This window comes from Hemicordylus capensis, chromosome 1 (genome assembly GCF_027244095.1).
Source record: "Hemicordylus capensis ecotype Gifberg chromosome 1, rHemCap1.1.pri, whole genome shotgun sequence".
Taxonomy (NCBI): domain Eukaryota; kingdom Metazoa; phylum Chordata; class Lepidosauria; order Squamata; family Cordylidae; genus Hemicordylus; species Hemicordylus capensis.
Genome location: NC_069657.1, coordinates 50056092 through 50081410, shown reverse-complemented (window position 1 = coordinate 50081410; position 25319 = coordinate 50056092). Strand labels below are relative to the sequence as shown.

Below are 25319 nucleotides of genomic sequence, written 5' to 3'. Positions count from 1 at the left end.
CTAGGAGGACCGGAGTCCTCCACAGAAATCCTGTGGGTGACAATAAAAGGCCTGAAAGGAAATGTGCTACTGGGGATGTGCTATCGTGCTCTGGATCAAAACGCTGACAGTGACTGGGAGTTGCAGAAGGAAATCAGGGAGGCATCAAAAAGAGACAGAGCTCTGATAATGGGTAACTTCAATTACCCACACAGAGAATGGGTAAATTCACACTCAGGTAATGACAAAGAGGCCAAATTTCTAGATATATTTAATGACTCTGCTCTAGAATTATTTATTTATTTATTGTTAAATTTTTATACCGCCTTTCATTAAAATAATCTCAAGATGGTTTACAAAACATTTAACAATATAAAACCATAAAAGCTACACGATAAATTAAAATGGAATATAAAAATACAAATCTAATTAAAAGGGTTTTTTTTTAAAAAAAAATGTACAGTATAACTATAAGATACAAAGCCACAGCAAACAAAACACTCATTTAAAAGCCTGAGTAAAAAGCCAAGATTTTACTTGCTTTCTAAAAACTGTGATGGAAACTGGGGAGAACAGTTGGTCATGGAGCCAATCAGAGAGAAGGCGACCTTGCACTTAATCTTGAGTGACACCCAGGACCTGGTGCAAGATGTCAGTGTCATGGAACATTTGGGAACAATGACCATAGTGTGATCAAATTCAGCATACATGTGAGGAGAGAATCAGCAAGGAAGTCTAACACAGACACTTTGAATTTCAGAAGAGGAAACTTCTCCAAAATGAGGAGTTCGGTGAAAAGAAAACTGAAAAGGAAAATCAGAAGAGTCAATTCACTCCAGAATGCATGGAGTTTACTCAAAAACACACTAATAGAAGCCCAGTTAGAATATATACCAAAAAGTAAGAAAGGTACCACCAAGTTCAGGAGGACGTCAGCATGCTAACAGGTAAAGTCAAGGAAGCTATAAAGGGGAGGAAGACTTCCTTCAGAAATTGGAAGGCCTGCCCAAATGAAGAAAACAGAAAGGAACACAAACTCTGGCAAAAGAAATGCAGGGTGACAATAAGGGAGGCGAAAAGAGAGTTTGAGGAACATTTAGCTAAAAGCATCAAGGGGAATAAAAAAAAACCTTCTTTAAATACATCAGAAGCAGGAAACCTGCCAGGGAAGTGGCTGGACCGTTAGATAATGAGGGAGTGAAAGGGGTTATTAAGGAGGTTGCAGAGGTTACAGAGAAGCTAAATGAGTTCTTTGCATCTTTCTCCATGGCAGAGGATACTGAGCGTATATCTGTTCCTGAACCAGGCTTCTTGGGGACAGAGGCTAAAGAACCGAGTCGGATACAGGTGACAAGAGATGATGTTCTACACTGTCTGGAAAAATTAAAAACTAGCAAATTGCCAGGGCCAGACGGCATCCATTCAAGAGTCCTTAAAGAACTCAAATGTCAATTTGCCGACCTCCTTGCAAAAATATCTAACTTATCCCTACAATCAGGCTCTGTACTGGAGAACTGGAAAAGTAGCCAGTGTAACACCAATTTTCAAAAAGGGATCCAGGGGCGATCGAGGAAATTACAGGCCAGTTAGCTAATGTCTGTTCTTGGCAAATTAAAGGGAAAGCATTCTCAAGGATAAAATTGTAAAGCACGCTGGGGGAGAATCAGCATGGCTTCTGCAAAAGTACTGTAAATCTTGCCTCACAAACATTTTGGAGTTCTTTAAGAGTGTCAACAGGTGTGTGGATAAAGGTGATCGAGTTGACATAGTATACCTGGGCTTCTGAAAAGCTTTCAACAAAGTTCCTCATCAAAGACTCTTGAGAAAACTTAGCAGTCATGGGATAAACTGTCCAGAGTTGTGGGCAGTATAGAAATATTTTAAATATTTTTTAAAAAATAAATAAAATAAGGGAACAAATACATGTTTGGATTGGTAACTGGTTGAAGGACAGGAAACAGAGAGTAGGTATAAATGGAGAGTTTTCACAATGGAGGGAAGTAAGAAGTGGGGTCCCCCAGGGATCTGTCTGTACTGGGACTGGTGCTTTTTAATTTATTCATAAATGATCTAGAAGTTGGGGTAAACAGCGAGATGACCAAATTTGCAGATGACACCAAACTATTTCGGGTAGTGAAATCCAAATCAGATTGTGAGGAGCTCCAAAAGGATCTCTCCGAACTGGGGGAGTTGGTGACAAAATGGCAAATGTGGTTCAATGTTAGCAAGCGTAAAGTGATGCATATTGGGTGATGCATATTGCATAAAGTGATGCAACTTCACATATACACCGATGGGGTCTGAGCTGTCGGTGACTGACCGGAAGAGGGATCTTGGAGTTGTGGTGAACACTATTTAGGCATTTTTTTAAAAACTGAAAACTCCTGTTTTGTTTTAAATCCAAGGATGGGGAATGGCTTTGCAACTTAGTTTAAGAGATCATACACTACAGACCATTATACAGATCATTATTTTGTTGTTATTTGCTACTGGTTGTTTCACCAATTATGGCTACCACTGTTTATCTCACTTCAGTCACCCCTTCCTCTTTATAGAAAATAAAAAGAGTAATTTTTCCTGTTTCCAGAGAGATATCTCCTATTACTGCCCTTACATTGCTACCTGTACTATTGTTCCACTCTTTTTGCATTAAGAAAGTAAGATTTGTTGATTCACACTCCATTCTCTACTTGGACAGCACCCACTACGTATTTAAATTAAAGCACGGCCTCTACCTCTTAACAATTTCTGATTATTTTATTTGCTGCCAATGCTTCAGTAACAACAAAAGAAATACACTAACACACTGAATTTTGTGAAGTAGTATAGATCTACTGTGAGGTAGAATTTTTGAGTCCAGCTAATACTACATACACTTTTAGCCACTACTACACTACAGTCCTATTGAACAGCTATTCCAAATTCTTCAAAGCACAATCCTTTGTGACTATTACCCTTTTTATTACCAGTCAGCCTTTGTCATTTCTAATGAGAGAAAATTGATTTACAGGGCTAAAGACATAAGCAGTTATTTCCTGGTCTATTGTGACTTTTCTCCACTGGAACGTGGAAAGAAGCACTATATGGCATAGAGGAAGGCTTCACTATTGCTTGAGGGTAGTAGCCAGCCTTAATATTTAATCCTCTATAGCCAGACACAGAAAATAGAGAATATGATTATTTCAAAATTCCTTACATAAAAAATTATAAAACTTCATTCTGGGCATCAGACTACAGTTGGTCAGGCAGGTTACTGCGTGCAAAACTAGGAAAATCACAAGCAGCAAAGTGCTGGATATGAAAGCTTGTAAGATTAAGTACTTTATAAATCTTTCGTGGTTTTCAAGAATTGACGTGTCTGGAAACTTAAAAGCATGACTGGATACAAAGGTTAGCAAAACGAACTAGCAACCAATGAGCTGCCCTGATTTACAATGTAATTAATTGTGTCCTCCTTGGGTTTCCAGCTCATATGGTTAATGATGTCATCAGAGTCCCTCCATGGGATGGTTGCCTTGTAAATCACTCCACTCTTTCCCTGCTTCTATGAATATACTGGAGGTGAACTGCCCTGTGGGAGGCCCCAGCTTACAAGATCCCATGTTTAAAGTTAGAGAGAAACTGCTGAAGTAATAACCTAAGAGAGGAAGAAAGTTCCCACAAGGAGGGTCTCATAGAAGCTATGAAGTGGGGGCAGAGGTACTTAGAGTAGCCCAGCCTCAGACTAAGCTCTTCTGCTTGAACTTCTTTAAAAGATCAGCTCTCAGAAAAGTAACTGATTGGCAACCAAACAAAGGCCCAAGATCTCTTCCATTATCTCCCTTGAGTGTAGTCCTGCCCCATGAAAGATGGATTGTCACATCCCTGCTTCTCCCAGGGCAGCCTTTTAACCAGTTTTAATGAGCTCAGTAGTTAAACTTGTTCTGGAACCAATCAGAACCATCACTTTGTGCAAAAATTGACCATGTAATCATGTGACCTCATCCTCCTTCCCAAAAACATGCCAGCGCTAGTTTCTTTTGTGTATCAAGCTCTTGCGACTTGGGTTTCATGTCCTTATGCTTCAGTATTTCAGAACAAAGGAAGAGAGGCAGTGTACACATACATACAGGTACCATATTATGTGTTTGTACATTTTTCCTCCATGTGTACATTTTTGTATATTCTTCTTCCATGTATATTCTTCCAACATTTGCTCTTCTTATGATTTTCCCAGTCTGCTATTTTTAATTTCCCAGAAGCTCAGTGTGCACTGTGTATTGGTTGTATACTGACACAACAGTGTAAGTCAGTGGTGCTCGTCAAGTATGCCGTCAAGTCAGTGTCGACTCCTGGTGACTACAGAGCCCTGTGGTTGTCTTTGGTAGAATACAGGAGGGGTTTACCATTGTCATCTCCCTCACAGTATGAGATGATGCCTTTCAGCATATTCCTATATCTCTGCTGCTTGATATAGGTGTTTCCCATAGTCTGGGAAAATTACCAGGGGGGATTCGAACCGGCAACCTCTGGCTTTGTAGTCAAGTCATTTCTCCACTGCACCATTAGTTGGCTGCTCTGCTAGCTACAGGGACGCACATCAATTGTTCATCACTGCCCACCAGCATGGCAAAGGCCAACTGTGGATGATTCACTTATGCAGAATTAACATAAGTACATAAGAACAGCCCTGCTGGACCAGGCCCAAGGCCCATCTAGTCCAGCATCCTGTTTCACACAGTGACCTACCAGATGCCACTGGAAGCCCACAGGCAGAAGTTGAGGGCATGGCCTCTCTCCTGCTGTTACTCCCCTGCAACTGGTACTCAGAGGCATCCTGCCTTTGAGGCTGGAGGTGGCCTATAGCCCTCCGACTAGTAGCCATTGATAGACCTCTCCTCCATGAAGTTATCCAAACCCCTCTTAAAGCCTTCCACATTGCTGGCTGTCACATCTTGTGGCAGATAATTCCACAAGTTGATTATGCATTCTGTGAAAAAATACTTCCGTTTGCTGGTCTTAAATTTCCCGGCAATCAATTTCATGGGATAATCCCTGGTTCTAGTCTTATGTGAGAGGGAGAAGAATTTCTCTCTATCCACTTTCTCCACACCATGCATGATTTTATAGACTTCTATCATGTCTCCCTGCTATCATGTCTCCCTGCAGTAGTCTTTTTTCTAAACTAAAAAGCCCCAGGTGCTGTAGCCTTGCCTCATAAGAAAGGTGCTCTAGGCCCCTGATCATCTTGGTTGCCCTCTTCTGCACCTTTTCCAGTTCTATAATGTCCCTTTTTAGATATGGTGACCAGAACTGTACACAGTACTCCAGGTGTGGCCGCACCATAGTTTTGTATAAGGGCATTATAATATTAGCAGTTTTATTTTCAATCCCCTTCCTAATGATCCCTAGCATGGAATTGGCCATTTTCACATTGATTTGACACTTTCAACGAGCTGTCCACCACGACCCCAAGATCCCTCTCCTGGTCAGTCACCGACAGCTCAGATCCCATCAACGTATACTTGAAGCTGGGGGTTTTCTTCCAGCTCCTGTCGGCTATTCCCCAGGCATCATTTTAAAAATTGTTCTGCAACCTTTTTGAGAGCCAGCAGTCTGGTTCCATCTTGGTTCAAGTGCAGCCTGTCCCTTTTGTACAGGCCTTGTTTGCTCCCAAATGCATCCCAGTGCCTAACAAATCTAAACCCCTCCTCCCAGCACCAACTTCTCATCCACACATTGAAACCCCTCAGCAATGCCTGACTCACTGTACCTGCGTGTGGAACAGGTAGCATTTCTGAGAATGCTACCTTGTGAGTCCTGGACTTCAATATGCTACCTTTCAGCATAAATTCGGCTTCCAGGACCTCCTGACTACATTTCCCCACACCATTGGTGCCAACGTGCACCACGACAGCTGTCTCCTCCCCAGCACTGCCTAAGAGCCTATCTATCTATCTATTAAACTTCTATACCACCCAAATTTTCATCTCTAGATGCTGAGTGATGTCTGCAACCTTCACACCAGGCAGGCAAGTCACCGTGCAGTCAACACGCGGGTCACAAACCCATCTCTCTATACCTCTAATGATCAAATCGCCCACTACAAGGAGGCCCCCAGCCCCCAGAGGAGTATCCCTTGTGCGAGAGGATATGGGTTCATCATCCATGGAAGAAGTCCCTTCTAAAGAAATTTACAATTCTTAAAGCAATGTCATGGCCAGCACAGACCCAGTTCCATTGGTATTGGCCTACATACATAATATTTGTAAAATGATTAATATCAAAACCTTGTAGAATAAACAGGCAGCAGAAATGCCATTCTATGCATCATCATGGTATGGCATAGCTAACTACAGGTTCTCATTCTGCCCTTGTCTTTAAGCATCTGATTAGAAATCAAATGGGAATGGGAATAAATCACTCCATAACTGCCCTAGTGATTGCACATTTTGCTAGAAGTTGGTTGCTGTTGAAAGCCACATATTTGGCTAGATCAGAGGTTCCTAATCTTGGATCCCCAGATGTTTTTTGGACTACAACTCTCATCAACCCCAGCCAAAGGCCATAACAGCTAGGGATTATGGAAGCTGTTGTCCAACAACATCTGGGGACTCAAGGTTGGGAACCCCTGGCCTAGATGAATCTATATATATATTTCTCCTAGGTGTGCCCAGGGAACATGTGTCCTGGCAGCCCAGCTGATTGGCTGGGCTGTGGAGGCGCCTGATTGGCTGGCACACCCAGGAGGAGGAGAATTGGCTGGCTGCAGGCCAGGGCCGCTGGCGGGCCTGGCCTGGTGACTGGTGGTGGCCGCAGAGTGCGCACGGGGTGGGGGTGGGGAGACAGAGCAAGCAAGAGAGGCGCAGGAGGGGGAGAGACAGAGTGAGCGAGAGAGGTGTGGGGGGGGGAGAGGCGCGGGGGGAGAGAGGCATGGGGGGAGAGACAGAGCGAGCGAGAGAGGCATGGGGGGAGGCGCGGGGGGAGAAAGGCACGGAGGAGAGACAGAGCAAGCGAGAGAGGCGCGGGGGAGAGACAGAGCGCGCGAGAGAGGCGTGGGGGAGAGCGAGCGAGAGAGGCACGCGGGGGAGAGACAGAGCGAGCTAGAGAGGCGCGGGGGGAGACAGAGTGAGCAAGAGAGGCGCGCGGGGGAGAGACAGAATGAGAGAGGCTTGGGGGGTTGAGAGAGAGAATGAGCGAGAGAGGCGCACGGGGGAGACAGAGCGAGCGAGAGAGGCGCACGGGGGAGACAGAGCGAGCGAGAGAGGCGCACGGGGGAGACAGAGCGAGCGAGAGAGGCGCGGGGGGGAGACAGAGCGAGCAAGAGAGGCGCGGGGGGGAGACAGAGCGAGCAAGAGAGGCGCACGGGGGAGAGACAGAACGAGAGAGGCTTGGGGGGTTGAGAGACAGAACGAGCGAGAGAGGCGCACGGGGGAGACAGAGCGAGCGAGAGAGGCGCACGGGGGGAGAGACAGAGCGAGCAAGAGAGGCGCGTGGGGAGAAACAGAGCGAGCGAGAGAGGCGTGCGGGGGGAGAGACAGAACGAGAGAGGCTTGGGGGGTTGAGAGACAGAGCGAGCGAGAGAGGCACGGGGGGAGAGACAGAGCGAGCGAGAGAGGAGCGGGGGAGACAGAGCGAGCGAGAGAGGAGTGGGGGGGAGAGACACAGGAAGCGAGAGAGGCGTGGAGGGGGGAGAGACAGAGTGAGCGAGAGAGGCGCTGGGGGGGGGGACAGAATGAGCGAGAGAGCTGTGGGAGGACCAGCCAAACAAATTCTCCCAACTAGACCCAAAAAGGAAGTGAACTACCACACAGATGCTCTGTGCGGGTTCAGCTAGTATATATATATTCCTTTAAATCTCTCTTCAAAAAAATCCTAACCCTTTTCTTCAAAGCCCTTGGCTTAATACTTTAGACCTCATCCCCAACCAAAATAAAGCCTACACATGACTGCTCATCTCTAGCCTCTCTCTTTCCTTGTTATGAACCTATGATGCTACCACAGATTGAGTCAGACCATTGGTCTATTTAATTTAAGTCAGTATTGTCTACTGATTGGCAGTGGTACTCCAGAGCATTTTTCACACAGGGCTTTTAGTTCACATTTCCTCCAGAACAGAGGGTGTATGCTCACATATTGGCCAGATTTACTCCGAAGTCCCTGCGAGCTATTGAGGAGCACTTCACACATGATTTGGGCTTTTCGTTGTGCATTAGAGTGTAGTCTGATTTATATCCAGGGTAAAAAAAAATTATATGCATATCAAGTATTCATTCACTGACCAGCAGCTCCATCTCCATCCTGTCATCTCTTCTTTACAATCTTTTCCTTATACTTATTGTAGAAATGTAGATTGTAATCTCCTATAGGCCAGGACCATCTTTTTGTACATGTGTATCAAATACAGCAATAGTGCTATATAAAGATTAATTGTTATGAGATTTAAAAATAAAAAAATACTCACGTTTAATGCATCGGTTCGTCCCAGGAGCAGTTGTCCATCCTGAGCAGCACTGTCCCCCGCAGACATTCGGCCTAGGCAGTAGCATACAACAGAATTAGCAGGGCAATGTTTGATGCTTCTTAAAGCAACACCTATTTACTCAGCTACTGCTACCTGCTCCAAATCAGGGGAGGGTGGCCAACTTTTGCTGCATGAGTGGAGTAGAGGCAAGGTTAGGCAGGTTTCGTACCTATAAGAAAGCCAATTTCCTTGGAGGAGAGAGGAGCTTGCTCCAGCCCAGTGGCACAGCTACCACTGGACAAGGAGTGTGGGGGGGGAGGGGGGAAATATCCCTGAACTGCCAGAGTCTGGGGGCTGCCATGGTGTCCCCCCAGCCCTTCTCCACTCCAGGGCATCTCCTTGCCCCCCTCCCACATCCAGCCAGTGAACAAAGCACTTGCTGGTTGAAGGTGCGAGGCAAGGCCCCTCACTGCACAAGCAAGCCCCACCCCATCGTTCAAAGCATCATTGGAGTGGAGGAGGAAAAAATACACTCACTGATTGACTCTGACTTTGAATTTGAGAACCACTCTTTTAGGGAAAGTCCAGGAAGTATGAATTTCCAAGATTGTGTGCCCTGCTTCCATACTTCCAATTCCCACCATGGCATGCAAACCTTCAGGGTATGCCAGCCCTGATAGAACCCCAGCAAGTTCTCATAAAGCTGACAGGGACGGATACAAGGGAATTAGCAGTCCACATGTCTGACTTTGCATGGTGATCACAGGGAAGTGCTGGGAAAAGATACCTCCCCTGCCTCCTTGCTGGAGGCTTCCTGTGTGCTCACAATGCATTATAGCAACAAAACAGAAGTGTAGAAAACGGCCAGTGGTAGTAGCATAAATTTTCAGAAATATTTCCTTGATATACGAGATTGCATAGATTAAATTAGAAAAGGGAGTTTCTTTTGCAGGTCCAATAGCACTCGTGGTATTGGACCTCCCAAAGTATTTACTTTGGGAGCAGCAAATGAAGGAGAGTTAGGAACAAAGTTGATATGATGGTAGCAATGTAATGTAATTTTATTTACAGTCATTGACCAAACAGAGAGTAAAAACCAGTAAACATTAAAATATGTATGTATATACATATATACAGTTTAAGATTGGGGTGATATCCCGTTATACCTTTTAAAAGCAATATAACTAAACTTAGCTACAGGAATAGAAATTAAAGCATCTTTGTCTGAAAGCAGATGTTTTACAAGGTTAGCATCGGATTGATCTGCCAGTTTACATATTAGAGGAGCAATCAGGCGTTCCCTGGGATACAAATGAAGATTACAGTGGAGAAGGATATGTGCGACAGTTTCTGTATCTCCTGACCCACAACGGCAGTGTCGTTCTTCTAAAGGCACACCTTGAAACCTCCCAGCTAGAAGTGCGGATGGAAAGGAATTAACCCTTACTCTTGTGAATATCCATCGAAACTTAGAGAAAGTAATTGTCGACAGATATTTTGCGGGGAAAAGATCCATATTAGTTCTTATAGCTCTATCAAACTCTGGAAGCGCAGCCCAGTTTTCTTGGATCTAAATATCAACAAAGCGTTGTTTCACTACTCTTTTCACGTTCACTAGACCCAATTCCAGCAGTTGGGCTGGGTCTAAGCCTAGAGAGGTGAGCTTCGTACTTACTGTAGTAAACCATAACGGCTGGGGACTAACTGAAAGAAACTCAGGAATTAAACCAACTGGTCACAGATGTATTTTCAACCAGAAATAAATAATCAAAAGCCAGGCCCAAGATTCAATTTTTATGAAGCCAGCCTCTGTCCTTAAAGTCACATTTGCTGTACATTTTGGTGTACCAAATAAATTCCTCAAGAACCCTGATTGGGTTCTTTCCAAAGTGTCAAACCTTGAGTATGGACCTAGTTGTATGCCATACAATAATTGCGGAATGACCTTTGCAGTATAAAGCTTTAAGGCAGCTGGTATTTAGCCTGCACCCTGAGTTCTGAAAAATCTTAAGATTGCTGCTGTGCTGCGTTTTGCCGAGTCTGTGACCATACTAATATGTGCTGATTTCCCAGCATTATGTTGAAAAATTACCCCCAGGTATTTTATTTGATTTACCTGTTCTAGTCGGTGTCCATCTAGCATCCATACAAATTTTTTAACTTTATTGGTGAAACACATGATTTTAGATTTGTCGTAATTAATCTGTAGATGCTCATCTCTGCAGTAAAGTGCTAAGGCATCTAGCGCTCTTTTGAGCCCAACCCTGGTTTGAGACAGAATTACTGCGTCGTCGGCATACATCAGGATTGGGATTTTCTTGTTGGCTAGTTTTGGTGTGTGTGTGTCAGATGTCTGCAAACACTTTATCAAATCGTTAATGCAAAGGTTGAATAGGTAAGAGGCTAGTACACACCCTTGTCGCACCCCTTTCCTAATGGGTACTAAGTTTGTAAGGTTACCAGCATGGTCTAAACGCACTCTTAAAAAGGAATTTTCATGCATTTTGATGAGCAAGAGTAGAAGCCTTCGGTCCATAGAAGTAGCCGCCAATTTAGACCAAAGACGGCCTCTAGAAACTGTATCAAAAGCCATCTTAAGGTCTATAAAAGCGGCAAACAGGGGTCGCTTATTCCTTTTTACCTGTTTGTCCACAAGATGTTGTAATATTAGACAGTGGTCTAATCCAGATCTGTTAGCTCTAAATCCTGCCGGCTCATCCTCAATAATGCACTCCTGCTCCATCCAAGCACATAGTTTGACACATAAGTGCTTAGCATAAAGTTTACTTATGATATTTAAAAGGCTTATTGGTCTATAATTAAAGGGATCATCCCATCTGCCTTTCTTATGGATAGGAACCACAATCGCCGTTCCCCAATCCTGGGGGAATTGTGCTGTTTGATCAATATGTGTGAAGAGAGCAGCCAGCACAGGAGCCCACCAATCTTTGTAGAGCTTCAGAAGTTCCGGCGGGATACAATCGTTTCCAGGTGCTTTCCCGCATTTCGGTTGGATGATTAATTGCTCTATCTCTTTAGTGGAGACCGGAGACCAGTGTGGTAATGAACCTATTTGAAGGGGGCCTTGGGGGGAGATATCATTATAAAGTGCCCGAAAATGAGTTTCCCATAATTCTGGGGTTATTGAGCAGGCCTGGTAGCAGATGGTAGCAGATCTAGATGTGTAAACCCAGATCTGCCATAATCATATTGAAAGTGGGCTAGGGAATAGTTTAAGGCACAAAAGGGACATGAGGATGAGAGGAGCTAAAGTGAACACTTGCCCTCCCCCATTTCATCTCCCCATATCTCCTCTCCTGGCCAAGAAGGTGGTTAGATCTAGTAGGATTCCAAAAAGCCTTGGAGGGTTGTAGTGTTGGTGCTGCCAGTGATTCTGTCAATGCTTTGGTGGAAACCTGGAATAGGGAACTTACCAGGGCAGTAGTCACGATTGCTCCTAAGTGTCCCTTCTGGCCTGTAAGGATGTGCATGAACCTATTTGGAGGCCGTTTTACGGGCCTCCAACCAGGTTCTAATGACAGGTAGATCAGCTGGTTCAAAGGCGGGGAGGGTACCTTTAAAAGCAGGGGAGGGTGCTCTTACCTTTCCCACCATGTTTTCTCCACCAGCGCTGCACTGTAAAAGGGTCCAGCAGGGCGGCAGCGTACCTCCCTGCCACTCTGTTCCCTCGTTGGACCAGAAGTGAAAATAAGTACCCTGCGTGTGGGCGCACATCGGGTGAATGCACGCACACATCGCTCACACACATGTCGGGCACATGAGCGCGCACATCGCACTCGCTCATGTGCATGTCAGGCATGCATGCACCATGTGCGAGCTCGTGTCGGTGCATGCACATGCACAGGGTACTTCCTGTCACTTCTGGTCCAATGAGGGAACAGGGCAGCAGGGAGGTATGCTGATGCCCTGCAGGATCCTTGTACAGTGCAGCGCCTGTGGGAGAAATGCAACAGGAAGGGGTAAGAGCACCCTCCCCTGCCCTTAAAGGTGAGCACCCTCCCCGCCTTCAAACTGGCCCCCACCAGTTCCATGTACATCCCTACTGACCCGCTTTAAAAGTGGCCCCTTGGTATACAGAGAAGTTACAGGGGTTGAAGCAGCAAGGTAGGCAACTGGAACGCAAGTGGAGGAGAACTCAGCTCAAATTTGACAGACACCGCATAGAGCCCATTTGAAGATTTATGTGGTGGCAGTATGTGCAGCAAAAAACCAATTCTGGTCTGTGTGCATTGCGTCTGCAGGTTCACGTTCAGCAGTTATCCTGGGTCGTGAGGAGTTTAATTCACGTTCTTTCTATTTCGAATCAGTCCCCAGAGACTGTGTTCTGTTGTAATGCTTTTAATGGGTTCTTTGCAGATAAAATATTTATTTATCTTTTTACATTTTATATCCCGCTCTTTCTCCAAGGAGCTCAAAGCGGTGTACTACATACTTAGGTTTCTCTTCACAACAACCCTGTGAAGTAGGTTAGGCTGAGAGAGAAGTGACTGGCCCAGAGTCACCCAGCTAGAATCATGACAATGGGGATTTGAACTCGGGTCTCCTCGGTCCTAGTCCAGCACTCTAATCACTACACCACGCTGGCTCTCTTCTGTATTCAGGCCGACTTAGACTCCACTATTTCTGCAGAGTCGATTAAGGGGGTGTCCAGCAATCCCTCCTGCAGTAGTAGATTGGATCAGTTTCAATCTGTGACTCCTGAGGATGTGGACAAGCTGACTTGGGCAGTGCGGCCCACAACTTGTTCTCTGGATCCTTGCCCAACTTTGTTGCTTCTTTCTAGCAGGGAGATTGTTGGAGGTGGCCTAGTTAATATCATTAACGCATTGCTGAGGAAGGGTAGGATACCTCGTCTGAAGTAGGCAATGGCTAGACTGCTGCTCAAGAAGCCTTCCCTGGATCCCTTAGTGATGGATAGTTACTGGATCACCTTTACCAGGGAATCGACAGAGGGAGTGTGACTCTGCTGGTTCTTTTGGATCTTCCAGTGGCGTTCAGTACCATCAAAGATGGTATGCCTCTGGATCTCCTGGGGCAGTTGGGGATAGGAGATGCTGATTTTCAGTAGGTCTGCTCTTGTCTCTTGGCTAGATTCCAGATGGTAGAGCTTGATGATGGTTGCTCTTTGAAATGGGAGCTATTATATGGAGTCTCCATTCTATCACCAATACTTTTTAACATCTACATGAAATCGTTGGGTGAGGTCATCAGGATATTTGGTGCTGGGAGTTATCAGTATGTTGATGACACCCAAATCTATTTCTCCTTGTCATCATCATCACTATCAGGAAATGGCACTCATGTCCTAAATGCCTGCCCACAGGCAGTAACAAATTGAAGCTGAATCCAAGCAAGACTGACATGCTCAGAGGCGTATCTAGGGAAAATAGCGCCTAGGGCAAGCACTGAAATTGTGCCCCCTGGCCAAACATCTGACACCCATCTTTCAGATAACTTTACCATAATATCAGCTCAAAAATACAAATCAAGCTCGTTAATCTTTTAATATTTCAAAAACTATTTAGCAGTGGACATAGCCAGACCAAAAAATGCTGGAAAACTACCAATTTCAGTATGCTGGGGCTCATGAAATATCCAAATACTATGTGGAGGTGTACTTGGAAAACTAAACAGAAGTGCCTGTCTAATTCTCTACTATGCATTGTAGCATCACTATTACATAGGTTTAAAAAATAAATGGAGAATTTGCCTTTCCCAGATACTCTGAAAATAATTAAAGGCTATGCAGAGTAAACTGTGTCACTGCTTAGAATATATTCTAGTATTTCAGAAAGACAGTTAAAATGAGAGAAAGAGAACAAGGAACTCCCAGTGAGCCTTAATACTAAGGATTTCACACTGATTCAAAGACAAACTCACCATTAATAGCCATATAATTAAGACATCACATTTAACTCACTTAACACAAGAAGCAAAATAAGAGCAAATGAATACAATCCTAGCTCATAAGCTTCAGCTCAGTATTCACAAGCCCTCTGTACATAGTGCCAAACTAAATATGTGTACAGTGACTTATATTAAATTTTAAAAAATTACCTGTAGCCCCTTTGGGGGCTTCCTAAAGGCCATGGTGGGGGGCTGCAAAGGACCCCCATCCCCCACCAGGCTCTTAATTCACTGCTGCAGCCTGACCCGGGCTGATTTTGGGGCCTGTTTGGGCCTACAAAGATCAGCATGGTGGCCATTTTGGAGGCTGCCATGCATGCTCAAATGGCCTCTGCAAAGCCTAACAAGGCCTAGGGCCTCACAGGGACCATTGGAGCATGTTCAGTGGCCATTTTTTTTTAAATGTTTTTTTTAAAAAAATGGCCGCCAAAAATAAAATGGCAACCACACATGCTCAAATGGCCTCTGCAAGGCCTGGCATGGCCCATGGCCTCACAGAGGCCATTTGAGCATGCGCAGTGGCTATTTTGTTTTTGGCTGCCATTTTTTTTAAAAAAAATGTTCATTTTAAAAAATTGCGCCCCCTTCAAGTGGTGCCCGGGGCACGTGCCCTGCCTGCCCCACCCTAGATATGCCCCTGGACATGCTCATTGTAGGGGACCAGAATTTGAAGGATGAGTGAGATCTTCCTGTGCTGGATAGGGTTACACTCCCCAAGAAGGAACAGGTATGCAGCTTGTGAGTGCTCTTGGATCCAGGCCTCACCCTGGCATCTCAGGTGAAGACTATGGCCTGGAGTGCTTTCCGTCAGCTTCGGCTGATTTTACAGCAGCATCCATTCCTTGAAGAGAACGATCTCAAAACAGTGGTGCATCAGCTGGTAACCTCCAGGCTTGACTCTTGTAATGTGCTCTACATGGGGCTGCCTTTATACATAGTTCAGAAACTTTAGTTAATCCAAAATGTGGCAGCCAGACTGGTCTCTGGGGTAACCTGAAGAGACCATATGATGCCTGTACTTAAACAGTTGCACTGACTGCCACTATGTTCCTGGGCAAAATACATGGTGCTGGTTATTACCCTTAAAGCCCTGAACGACTTAGGTCCAGGTTACCTTAGAGGGTGCTTTCTTCTGTATGATCCCTACTGCATGTTAAGGTCATCTGAGGTGGTCCGTCTCCAGTTACCACCGGTACATCTGGTGGTGACTCGGAACCAGGCCTTCCCTGTGGCTGCTCCTGGGCTGTGGAACGCGTGGCAGAAATTGTTAGCCTTCAGTAGAGCCTTTAAAATTTATTTGTTTGGTCTGGCCTTCCAAGGTTCTTAAATTATTAAATGTTTTAACTGTGTTTAAGTGGTTTTAAACTGCTTAAATTTGTTTTTTATATTGTTTAAAGCTGATTGTTTTAAATGATTCTTAGTTTTTTGTTTTGTTGTTGTATACTGTCCAGAGCCTTTGGAGAGGGCAATATAAAAATGTGATAGATAAAGTACATAAATAAATAAATAATAAGATCTACCTTTCATTTTTTATGTGCTTGCAGCAGATCCAGGTTGAAATACACGAATCTGCCACCATCACAGCCAGTTTGGCCCAATAATGCAGTGTGATATATTGTGATAGAATTACTACAGTGGCTATAACACCAGACATTGTCAGAGGAGCTGATAGTAGGAACACTTTCTGAAAAAAAACTAATTCTAGTTTGCGGGGAAAGGGCAGGCAGATGGGTGCATGTTGCATATTGGGTTATGAGCCTATCTAGCAGTATTGGCCATGTGTCCTCATTAACATTCTCTGCCTTCCTGGGATAGAGAGCTGCCTCTTGGCATGAATACAATATGCTACATTACCCGCAACAACCACTACATAGTGTTGCGATGATCACATTACGTACCCCCAACCAAATGGGTGTTCTCTTAAATAACTCAGAGAATCAATTCCTGTTATGTAGTTTGTTAAGATGTATTTTCAACATTACTGACAACCTCCCATCAATGCTTTCCCCCTCAGGCCAAACCTGTTACAGTGAAGAAGGAATATTACAGTTTTCAATGCCTCCCTGAGGGTTTGTTAAGTGGACTTTTGCAAACCTGCTGAACATGATTGCAAAGGGAGAAAGCATTTCCCATTCTTGCCTCAAATTATTGGCACAATCACATGGTGGTTCCTGCAGGCAGGACCACTCATTCCTCTAAAAGAACAGCCCCTGGCTGTAAACCAAACCTGTAATTCCTGATGGGAGAAATTCCAGAACCTTCATAAATATAAGTCCCAGGTCACTCTCATATACATACACAGCTTGTTCACATTAAAAGAAAGGGTACATTGCCAACACCTGGTTGCCTTTCTTAGGATAAAAAGGGTTGCTTGGACTTTTTACCTTAGGTCAGTATTATATAAACTGCTGATAACTGGGTAGCCCTTTTCCTGAGTTAAAAGTACATGAGATCAGGCCCAAGGCCTATCTAGTCCAGCATCCTGTTTCATACAGTGGCCCACCAGATGCTTCTGAGAAGCCCACAGGCAAGAGGTGAGGGCATGCCCTTTCTTGTGGTGTTGCTTCCCTGCAACTGGTATTTAGAGGCATCTTGCCTCTGAGACTGGAGGTGGCCTATAGCCCCCAGACTAGTAGCCATTGATAGAGTTATCTAAACCCTTTTAAAGCCATCCAAGCTAGTAGCCATCACCACGTCCCATGGTAGAGAATTCCACAAATTAATTATGCACTGTGTGAAAAGTGCTTCCTTTTGTCGGTCCTAAATTTCCCAATCTTCATTTTCATGGGATGACCCCTGATTCTAGTGTTATGAGAAAAATTTATCTCTGTCCACGTTCTCTACTCCATGCATTATTTTATACACCTCAATCATGTCTCCCCGTAGTTGCCTCTTTTCCAAACTAAAAAGCCCCAGATGTTGTAGCCTCATAAGGAAGGTGCTCCAGACCCCTGATCATCTTAGCTGCCCTCTGCACCTTTTCCAGTTCTGTAATGTCCTTGTTTAGATAGGGTGACTAGAAATGTACGCAGTACTCCAAATGTGGCCACACCATAGATTTGTATAAGGGCATTGTAATATTAGCGTTTTAATTTTCAATCCCCTTCTTAATGATCCCTAACATGTAATTGGCCTTTTTCACAGCTGCTGTGCACTGAGTTGACACTTTCAATGAGCTGTCGACCATGATCCCAAGATCTCTCTCCTGGTCAGTCACTGACAGCTCAGATCTCATCAAAGTATATGTGAAATTGGGGTTTTTTTGCCCCAATGTGCATCATTTTACACTTGCTTACATTGATCCACATTTTGTCGCCCACTCCCCCAGTTAGTAGAGATCCTCTTGGAGCTCCTCACAATCTGTTGTGGATTTCACTACCCTAAATAATTTAGTGTAATCTGCAAATTTGGCCACCTCGCTGCTTACCCCCAACTTCTAGATCATTTATGAACAAGTTAAAGAGCACTGGTCCCTGTACAGATCCCTGGGGGACCCCACTTCTTCCTACCCTCTGTTTCCTGTCCTTCAACCATTTACCAATCTACAATTAGACCTGTCCCCTTTTCCCATGACGGCTAGGTTTACTCAAGAACCTCTGGTGAGGAACTTTGTCAAAAGCTTTTTGGAAGTCCAAGTATACTATATCAACCGGATAACCTTTAACCACATGCCTGTTGAGCCTCTCGAAGAACGCCAAAATACTAGTGAGGTAAGACTTGCCCTTGCAGAAGCCATTCTGGTTCTCCTTTATTATTTTATTATTTTTATTATTATTATTTTTACATTTATATTTCGCTCTTCCTCCAAGGAGCCCAGAGCGGTGTACTACATACTTAAGTTTCTCCTCACAACAACCCTGTGAAGTAGGTTAGGCTGAGAGAGAAGTGACTGGCCCACAGTCACCCAGCTAGTATCATGGCTGAATGGGGACTTGTACTCAGGTCTCCCCAGTCCTAATCCAGCACTCTAACCACTACACCATGCTGGCTCTCATGGATCATGCTGATCATGTGGCTGCAACTATCTTTCCACTGTGCAGGCATGCCTCACAGTTGGGAAGAGACGCAGGGCCAAACGGCAGACCCTGTATCACTCTGGGAGTGGGAGGAGCCGCCGCCAGTGGGGGAGAAGGACTACTCCTGGCTCACCCCCAGGCAGCTATCCCTTGGCCGTGCAGCGGCAAAGATGCAAAAGAAAAGGCACAGAGGTTTGGTAGGATGGTGTGGCTCCTCTCATAAAACCTGCATTCTCATTCTCTCTCTCTCTCTCTCTCTCCCCAAGCCTCCTGCCCCATCCTTTCCCTCCTTCTTTCCCCCTCTCCCTTCTGATCAAAGTGTAATCTTGTCATCCAAAATTATGAGGAAAACTTCTCTAATTTTTTTTTCCTTACAAGCGTTCCATGTTAAATGTGATGATTTGGCAGAGGTGGAAAGGAAGAACCATGCATTTTATTATGTATTCTGTACAACTTGTATTGTATTTATTTTATTAGAATGAATTTTAATTCAATTTATTTTATATTAATTTAAATTAACCTTGGCCTGCCAGAACTTCAAAAGTTAAATTTTGATTAAATTCATTTTAATTAATTTCACTTTAATTTGATTTAATTAATTGATTAATATTAATTAAATCAAATTAAAGTGAAATTAATTAAAATGAATTTAATCAAAATTTAACTTTTGACGTTCTGGCAGGCCAAGGTTAATTTAAATTAATATAAAATAAATAAATAATATAAAATAAATGTTACTTTAATAATCAGCACCCTAAAAATTGACCTCAGCCCCCATTAGCCAAGTCACGGTTGGCTTCGGCCCACCAGGTCATTTGAGTTGTGCACGCCTGTTCTATATGTTTAACAATTTTGTCCTTAAGTATGCTTTCCATCAATTTACCCAAGCCAGAAGTTAAGCTAACCAGCCTGAGGTTTCCAGGATCCCCGCTGGATCCCTTTTTGAAAATCAGAGTTACATTAGCTACTTTCTAGTCTGCTGGTGCAGAGCCTGATTGCAAGGACAAGTTACATATTTGTCCTAGGAGATCAGCAATTTCACATTTGAGTTCCTTCAGAACTCTTGGGTGGATGCCATCTGGCCCCGGCGATTTGTTAATTATTAGTTTTTCAAGATGGTTTAGATAGAACATTCTCTCTCATCACCTCAGATTGGCCCAGTTCTGCCTCCAAGCTTGAGAAGCTCAGTTCTGGAGTGGCTATATGGTGAGTATACTCCGCCATGAAGACAGATGCAAAGAACTCATTCAGCTTTTCTGTAATCTCGTTATCCTCCTTAATAATCCCTTTCATGTCCTCATAATCTCATAATCATAATCTCATAATCCTCATAATCAAAACAGTGGTGCATCAGCTGGTAACCTCCAGGCTTGACTATTGCAATGCACTCTACATGGGGCTGCCTTTGTATGTAGTTTGGAAACTTCAGTTAGTTCAAAATGCGGCAGCCAGATTGCTCTCTGGGGCAACCCAGGGAGACCATAATATGCCTTTTTTGAAACAGTTGTACTGGCTGCCGAGATGTTTCCAGGCAAAATACAAATTGCTGGTTATTACCTTTAAAGCCCTGAATGGCTTAGGGCTAGAGTTAGCTTAGAGAGTGCCTTCTTCTGCACGATCCCCACCGCACATTAAGGTCATGTGAGGAGGTCCATCTTCAGTTACCGCCAACACGTCTGGTGGTGATTCAGAGGTGGGCCTTCTCTGTAGCTGCTCCTGGGCTGTGGAATGCACTCCCAGCAGAAATCCGTAATCTGAGTTCATTATTGGCCTTCAGGAGAGCCCTTAAGACCTATCTGTTAGGGTTGGCCTTCCAGGGTTTTTAAACTGTTTTTATACCGTAAAGGTTTGGTCTGGTTTTCCAGGGTTTTACAAACTGTTTTAATTGTCTTTATTATGGTTTTATGTTGTTTTTACAATTTTTGATTTTAATAGTTAATTGATTTTAGTTTTGTTTTAATGTAAACTGCCCTGAGCCATTTTTGGAAGGGCAGTATAGAAATCAAATAAACAAACAAACAGTCATCATCTGAGGGTCCAACTGCCTTAGAAAACTGGAAGCATATGTCTCTCTTATACCCCAGGATGGGTGTTTATTTGAACAATGTGTAAGTGGAATAATGGCCCACCTCCACAACAGCTCGACTTCTCTGTGCCTACATGTGTCACTGTTCTGACTGGAAGGAGACAAACTCAGACCAGTGACTCATGCAGAAACCCAATAACATACAGTCTCCTATGAGGGCAAGTAACTCTGCAACATATCTGCATTGGGAACAGCTGAATAATCTTACTAGTCCTGAATCTGATGCAGAAACACAGCAGAATTACCCAGCAGCAGTGGCCAGTCAGGTGGTATAGCATCTCATCGCCACTCAGTATGGCAGGGGAGCCCTATAATCTTACCAGGGCACTTTCCAGACTAGCTGCTGGAACAGCAGCAAAATGCCTCCGTTCAGGCAAGTCGCATTCGGGATGTAAACAGCCGGGAGAGCAGTCTCTCAGCAACTAACGACCCGAAAAAACAGCAACCTTTTCATGCCGGATATACAACGTCCTTGCTCCACATGGCTGCAATTAAATTCGAAACAAGGCATTGGAGATGTGAATGGCACCCTGCTGTCCACATAGGGACTGCGGTGTCACAATGCAGGAAGAAGTGTGGAAGCACACTTCCCAGATACGATGTGACCCCGTTGCACAGTCTAGTCTGGAAAGTGCCCAGCAGGCATTAGTTGGCAGTACTGAGATGAGGCCATACCTCTCCCAATGCTGCCACCAAAGCATCTGCCTTCCCAGAACATCTGCTTTGCATGCGAATAGTCCCCGCTTCAATCCCTGGCATCTCCAGGCAGGGCTGGGAAAGGCTCCTTCCTGAAACCTTGGAGAGCCACTGCCAGTCAGAGTAAATAATATTGAGCTAGATGGAGCAATAGTCTGATTCAGTAGAAGGCGGTTTCCTATGTTACAGGGGGCTGCCAGGTCAAGGTCATGCATTTTTTACCACCTCATCAGCTATTGTTCTCATCCATCCCCAGTTGAGCCTAACTGGAAAAGGCTGAATCAGAGCAATGAATCATGCAGAAACACTGTGAGCAATCTCCTCTGTGGGAGGTGCTTTGGGATTACAGGAGTCTCTGAGTATATAATGTATGTATTTTACATGGCATTGAAATGAATGCACATAAATTGGGAGTGAAGATTGCTGCCACAAGCCATCATTCCCCACTACAGTCATGCATTGATCCCACATGATCAGCAGGCCTAAAGGTGGCTTCTGACTCTGATGTTATGAGGGGGTAAAGGACAGGTGTTCATTAGAAGCAGGTGGAAATTTCAGAACTTTAAAATTGTTTTAAGTCTGTTCCTTTTATAGCCTACTTGTATAAAATCAAAGTTTCCTACACTGGATTTAGATAGGAGTAGCATCAATTGAATACAAATAACATTTATTTATTTTATTTTATTTATTTATCAAATTTGTACACCGCCCCAAACTTTCATCTCTGGGCAGTTAACAATAGCATAAAACAAGTTAAAACATATAAAAAAACTAAAAACAATTTAACAATTTAAAAATAAACCAGAAATTAAAACCTAAAAAATTAGGAAGCTGAGAAAGCTTGGGCGAAAAGATGGGTTTTCAAGTGTTTTTTGAAAATTGCCAGAGATGGGGAGGATCGTATCCCAGCAGGGAGCGCATTCTACAATCTCGGGGCAGCGACCGCTTTTGTATCCAGTGTATACAGTTCTGACACTAACAATTCACCACCAAAATACTCATAGACACTTGGGGCTTGGCACAAGAGTTATGGAAGTTTCTGCAGGTTATGAAGAAATCACTCATTTTCCCATTCATTTATCTGAAGCCCCACCTGGAACTGTGGCAGCCTCCCACAGGGCAGAACGCCAGCTAAAGTAATGCAAATAAATGCTCAAAGTCCCAGGTGCCTGTTCTGTTAGGATAAGGGCTGGCTTGTAAAAATGGAAAATGCTAGCCAAGGGTTACTATCCTACGGCCAGACTACATGTTAATGCTAATTGTGTTGTTAAGAAGTGTGTGCTTAACATCAGAAACTCCTATTCTTTAACAAAAAGCAGCTGTGGGGGAACGGGGTAAATCCAGATCAGGACCCAGCATGTGGGGAAATTTAACACACACCCCATGCCATTTTCCTGCTGAAAAGCCCACATAGACCCCAAATCTTCTGTTTGCTTCCGAAGCATCTAACTGCTGCTAATAACTGCTTTGAGGGCAAACAGCGACTTGAAGACAAGAGATTTTCAGCCGGACAGCAGCACAGGTGGGAAAGGATTAACACTGGTGCACGGTGGGCCCAATCGGGATCAAGCAGCTAGTCCCTGCAGCTTTTCCTTAAAGAAGTGGTGTTTCCTTAATAAAACAGTAGACAGAATCTATAGTCCATAAACTGCACTGCCTGGTGTTAGTGGAATATATTTCTTGGTATGCCACCCTTCTGCGAAAGCCCAAGAGAGCTTACAATTATTTAAATATAAAAAACAACCCAAAAATACATATTGTAATAAATAAATGGACCTTGGATTAATTCCAATTTGATATATTTCTGAGGTCTCCCTATGAGTATCGCTTATAATTCTTGATAGTTAAAATGTTCATTCTGGAGTTTTACCCACTCCCTATTTATAAAGAGCAGGATGGAACCACAGTCTATGAAAGCAATCTTTGCTTCAGATTCCCAAGTAAATGTGATAAAACAGGGTCATTAAGGAGCTGCCTCATACTGAGTTAGAAGCAGCTTCCTATGTTCCTAATAAATTGGTCAATCCAGTACTGTCTACACCAGGGCTGCTCAGCTGTTTTTGGACCACAGTCCCCATAATTCCCAGCCACAGAAGCCAATACCCAGGGATTGTGGGAGTTGTAGGCTAACATCTGCAGGAGGGCCAAAGTTGAGCAGCCCTGGTCTACACTGACTGGCAGCAGCTCTCCAGGGATTCAGGCAGTGGTCTCTTCCTACCCTGCCTGGAGATACCAGGGACCTTCTGCATGGGACCTTCTGCATGCAAAGCAGAGGCTCTACCACTGAGCTCTGGCCCCATCCCATCATTCCACACATGGTTGGGCAGCAAGCCTGGGTTTGTGACCAAATATTGTATTCAGCTATTTATTTCTAATGTCTGACATCCAGACTAACGAAGCATGCTGCACACATGCCTCCTTTGCTGCATATGCACTTCATAGGAGCCTAGGAAGCTGCCATATACCGAGTCAGACCATTGGTCTATCTAGCTCAATATTGTCTTCACAGTCTGGCAGCGGCTTCTCCAAGGCTGCAGGCAGGAATGTCTCTCAGCCCTATCTTGGAAATGCCAAGGAGGGGACTTGGAACCTTCTGTGTTTCCCAGAGTGGCTCCATCCCCTGAAGGGAATATCTTACAGTGCTTACATGTGGTCTCCCATTCAAATGCAACTGGGGTGGACCCTGCTTAGCTAAGGGAACAAGTCATGCTTGCTACCACAAGACCAGCTTTCTTGTGGATGTCAGCCAATATTTAAGTGTTCTTCAGTTATTCATAGAGTGGCATTCCAAAAAACCATATTTTTAAAGTATTATTTTTAAAGTATTATTTTTAAAGTATTATTATTAGAAATAATAACAAAACACAGCAAATTAAAAAATCAGAGCAGCAGATAAAAAGACATTTCAATATAAAAACCAAATAATCTAAAAAGCCTGGCAAATTAAAAGGTTTTCACCTGGTACCAAAAATAATGCGGGAATGGTGGCAAGTGAGCGTCTTTGGAAAAGAAATTCCAAAGATAAGGTGCCACAACTGAAAAGGCCCTCTCTGCAATCACCACCTGCCTTGCTTGGAGCAGGGCCGTAGGAGGTGATCTTAAAATCTGGGCAGATCCATGCAGGAGAAGGCAGTCCTTTAAGCACCCTCCTTCTGCTTCAGCATCTGCATTTGATTGGGAGCTACAGCCAGTTCTGGCTCTCTCATAAGCATGACTTGTCCCCTTAGCTAAGCAGGGTCCACCCTGGTTGCATATGAATGGGAGACTAGATGTATGAGCACTGTAAGATGTTCCCCTCAGGGGATGGAGCCACTCTGGGAAGAGCAGAAGGTTCCAAGTTCCCTCCCTGGCTTCTCCAAGATAGGGCTGAGAGAGATTCCCGCCTGCTACCTTGGAGAAGCCACTGCCAGTCTGTGAAGACAATAATGAGCTAGCTAGACCAATGGTCTGACTCAATATATGGCAGCTTCCTAGGTTCCTAAAAGGTTCCTAAAATACCTGACATGAGTTTGCCCCATTCACATATTACCTTTTAACTACAGACTTTCAATATCATAGGTGCACATCAAAAAAACATAATGAGGCTGTTCACATGAGCAGCCCTACCCAGGCTTGGGCAGCCCTACGTGGATCGGGCTGCTTGTGAGAATCGCCGGGATGGAGGCCAGTCCTGGTGCTGCCTCCCCAGATAGCCTGAGATTTTTACCCGGCCTTTTAGCTGGGTAAAAGAGTGCAAGCATTCCCTTTTATCCAGGTCTAAGGTCATGTGTGTGCTCGTGCTGCAAGCATCCCGAGCAGACATAGGAACATAGGACGCTGCTATATACTGAGTCAGACCATTGGTCTATCTAGCCCACTATTGTCTTCACAGACTGGCAGCGGCTTCTCCAAGGTTGCAGGCAGGAATCTCTCTCAGCCCTATCTTGGAGAAGCCAGGGAGGGAACTTGGAACCTAGATGCTCTTCCCAGAGCGGCTCCTTCCCCTAAGGGGAATATCTTACAGTGCTCACACATCAAGTCTCCCATTCATATGCAACCAGCTGGGTGCCTAGAAAGCCTGACTTGAGGGGAAATCCCTCAATGTATCACACTTATCACACAGTGCATTGTGGGATATCTGGCGGCCGGGCCACATCTCCCTGGCCTCCAGAACGCAGTACAGCTTGCAGCA

General features: G+C 44.4%; 1 protein-coding gene across 8 annotated transcripts in view; it reads right to left on the bottom strand.

Moving 5' to 3' along the window:
- The window catches only part of LTBP2 (latent transforming growth factor beta binding protein 2), a 259813-nt gene that overhangs the window by 171706 nt on the left and 62788 nt on the right, over positions 1-25319 (bottom strand). For all 8 annotated transcript variants that reach the window (XM_053276860.1, XM_053276887.1, XM_053276867.1 and 5 more), the window contains one exon: positions 8423-8493. In XM_053276860.1, the coding sequence (XP_053132835.1) occupies positions 8423-8493 (71 nt within the window). The remainder of the gene's footprint in view (positions 1-8422; positions 8494-25319) is intronic.